This window comes from Carex rostrata, chromosome 14 (assembly GCF_964058835.1).
Source record: "Carex rostrata chromosome 14, lpCarRost1.2, whole genome shotgun sequence".
In the NCBI taxonomy this organism is placed as follows: domain Eukaryota; kingdom Viridiplantae; phylum Streptophyta; class Magnoliopsida; order Poales; family Cyperaceae; genus Carex; species Carex rostrata.
In genome coordinates, this window is record NC_135931.1 from 3,016,294 (window position 1) to 3,019,058 (window position 2,765).

At 36.0% G+C, this 2,765-nt stretch overlaps 1 protein-coding gene across 1 annotated transcript; it reads right to left on the reverse strand.

Annotated features, from left to right (window-relative positions):
* Positions 1–1,824, reverse strand: LOC144565606 (uncharacterized). Its single transcript, XM_078315403.1, has 5 exons — positions 1,179–1,824; positions 978–1,055; positions 786–885; positions 531–661; positions 1–436 (listed from the first exon to the last, which is right to left on the reverse strand). The coding sequence occupies exons 1-5, from the start codon at positions 1,524–1,526 to the stop codon at positions 218–220; spliced, it is 876 nt and encodes a 291-aa protein (XP_078171529.1). The 5' UTR covers positions 1,527–1,824; the 3' UTR covers positions 1–217.
* Positions 1,825–2,765: the final 941 nt, after the last annotated feature.

Consider the following 2,765-nt stretch of genomic DNA (forward strand, 5'->3'; position numbering starts at 1 on the left):
TAATGATAATCTCGTTATTCAGATTCGCAAGATTAAATAAAAAGTGTAAGACTATCTATGTTAGGATAAGAGTACACAAGAAAATATACAAAGGAAGCTATATATTAATTCTATCTATTTCATCTCATGTGATAATAAAACATTATAATAGTGCTATAAATGTATTAAATCAGATACAAAATGGGGGGAAAAGTCCGGTTCTATGTACAAGCATGCTTCATTTCTGGTTTGGATGGATGATGAGTTTAGACAGAAGGAAGACGCTAGCAGAGGAGGCCAGTACTGCTCCTGCAAAACAAGCCAGATCAACACAGCTAACAAGGGGCACATCTGTAAATTTCTCCATCACCCCTGCTTGCAGTAGTAACAGCACGGCATGACCAACTTTTGTTTTTGCTCGTCCAACTGACTGCGCCTCCATTCCTTGTTTTAGCTTCTGTCAATATGTAACAAAATCAAGGTTATAACGCTTAGAAGCGAGACAATGCGTAGAAATGACTCGAAATTAACTAGTACTGATAAATTCTGACCTTGAGGTTAAATGAGCCGAAGTCAGATTCGGAAGTGTGAGATCCTCTCCATTGTGAATCATTTGAGCCCACAAACATGACGTATAAAGCCATTCCAAAGGTAAGCAAAGCAGTTCCAATTAGAAACATGTCTGTTCAACAATGGCAGCACAATCACATAATTAATATATGCATCCATGATTTGGAATTGCTGGAAAAATGAAATTGGTATGTTACCAAAAGATGTAAGTATATGAAAAATTGCATGTACTTTACCTATTGCTTCGACAAGGAGCTTCACGATAAGGGCTTGATCGATTTTTGAAGACATAAAGTGAAAATACTCAGTCGAGGATTTTAGAACAAGGAAACAACCCTACAAATGATTCATTTCCTATTTATTAGGTTTATTCCAGTCAATGAATACCATCAAATTATCTATGAATCTTTGAATTACAATTAGATTACCTCAACAAAGCACAAGATGGAACCAATAAGAGATCCTGCAACAGCTATGAGTGCAAAAGATTGGGACCCTATGATACCCTGTTTTATTTGTTTTCAACAAAGCAATAGAATAAATCTAATTAGTTTTGAGACAAACTTAACAGACCAGATCATCACTTAAAAGGGATTAAAATTATATCAATAAATGTGAATGTATCTTACCTTCTCAAAGAGAATTTCAAGAGCTTCAACCCAACAATATCGCCATGGTCGGAAAAGCGTAAAAATCGATTGAGACAAATTGTGAAGATAAGTGATGAAGGGATTACATTTGCCTCCTTCTAGAGAAGGTTGCCACTTATTCTCAGGCACCGGCATCAGCACAGTTTTACCCCGTTGAAGATAGCATCTTCCATCAGCTCTGTTTTGCGATGCAAGGCCTCCGCTGAATCCGTGTTGTAACGAGGATCTTACAGATGGAAGATGGCATGGAGATGATGATGATGATGTCAGGAGGTCCCGTTGCAGAGGTGTTTTTGCTCGGAGTACTCTGTTAACTACCCCTGCCATTTTGTTTTTGAGTTGAGCTACCTCTCACGCTCTCTCCCCTTGTGCCTTGTTTATGGGGACCCTTTCTATATATATGTAGAGAGAGATTCTTTTCTTTTAATTCTCTCTACCGTAGTAGCTAAGAGATTTGACGAACCAAATCAAAGAGCTATCAACCGTCAATGCAGCTTTTTGTCAAGCAGCGAGGTTCAATTTATTAGGTTAAAAAGGTAGACAAGTAAAGGGGACAGCAAAGGAAATTTCTTAGAACAGGGCAGATATGAGCAACGGTAGATTCTTCGCATAAAGAAATATTTCTAGAGAGAGCATTCAACGAAGGGAAATAAAAGTAAGAAAGAACGAAAGAAACAAAAACAGAGTATACACCGTGGCACTATACCAGGCGTTGTTTTCCTTTTCCGCTTCTCTTTTTAGACGCGCGTGTGTACAAAACCTCGTTTCTTCGGTCGCTAACGGAGCTCTGAAGCTGCCAAGTTGTACCGCAAGAGAAACATGAGCCGCTCGTTCGGTTTCCAAGTTTCAACAGAAACTTGGAATGCACTTTTGCGCCTCCAGCCACGTGCTAGCCAATTCTGGTTGACATTTTTTTACCTTATTATGCCATCTCTTTTCATCACAATTATGAAATCAAACCGCATCTGCGAGCTGTATGGTATTTCAACGAATAGTTCTTTTAGTTTAGTCGTTAAAAATTCGTGATTTAGATATAATTTAGATATAATTCGAAAATAATTTGGTACAATAAAGAAGTTAAAAAAAATAAAAAATTCGCAACTCGCGAATAATTCGTAACTCGCGGTTTATTCGTGTTTTATTCGCAAATAAAACGTATTATACATTTTTTTTGCGATTTATACGGAGTTTAGTTCAAAAACGTCAAAAAAACATTTAATACGCAAATTATTCGCGAATTAAACGCGTGTATATTGTCACTATGTATGCTAATAAGAATTTGGGCGATACTAAATTAGATGTTCATAAGCTGTGGATAATGTGTGAGTGTGTATACGAATTTGTAATTCAAGAAACGTGAAGGCGAAATCTAAGCGTTAGCCCATGCCTAATTTTAAGTTGACTAAAATAGTAAATTATTGTATTTTAATTCACAATTTACAAGATTTGTTATTTAATATTAAAATGGTCGTCACATTATTTATAAACATAAAAAAAAATTCAAAATTACTTTATTGCACAAGTAAAAAAAAACAATAATAAACAATTTTGTCAGCAAATATAAAT

Excerpts from the sequence above, each read along its gene's own strand:
- LOC144565606 (XM_078315403.1), bottom strand. The coding sequence starts at position 1,526 with ATGGCAGGGGTAGTTAACAGAGTACTCCGAGCAAAAACACCTCTGCAA. Across the intron at positions 886-977 it reads CCATCTTGTGCTTTGTTGAG|GGTTGTTTCCTTGTTCTAAA; the intron begins GTAATCTAATTG and ends AATCATTTGTAG. Across the intron at positions 662-785 it reads GCTCCTTGTCGAAGCAATAG|ACATGTTTCTAATTGGAACT; the intron begins GTAAAGTACATG and ends ATTGTTGAACAG.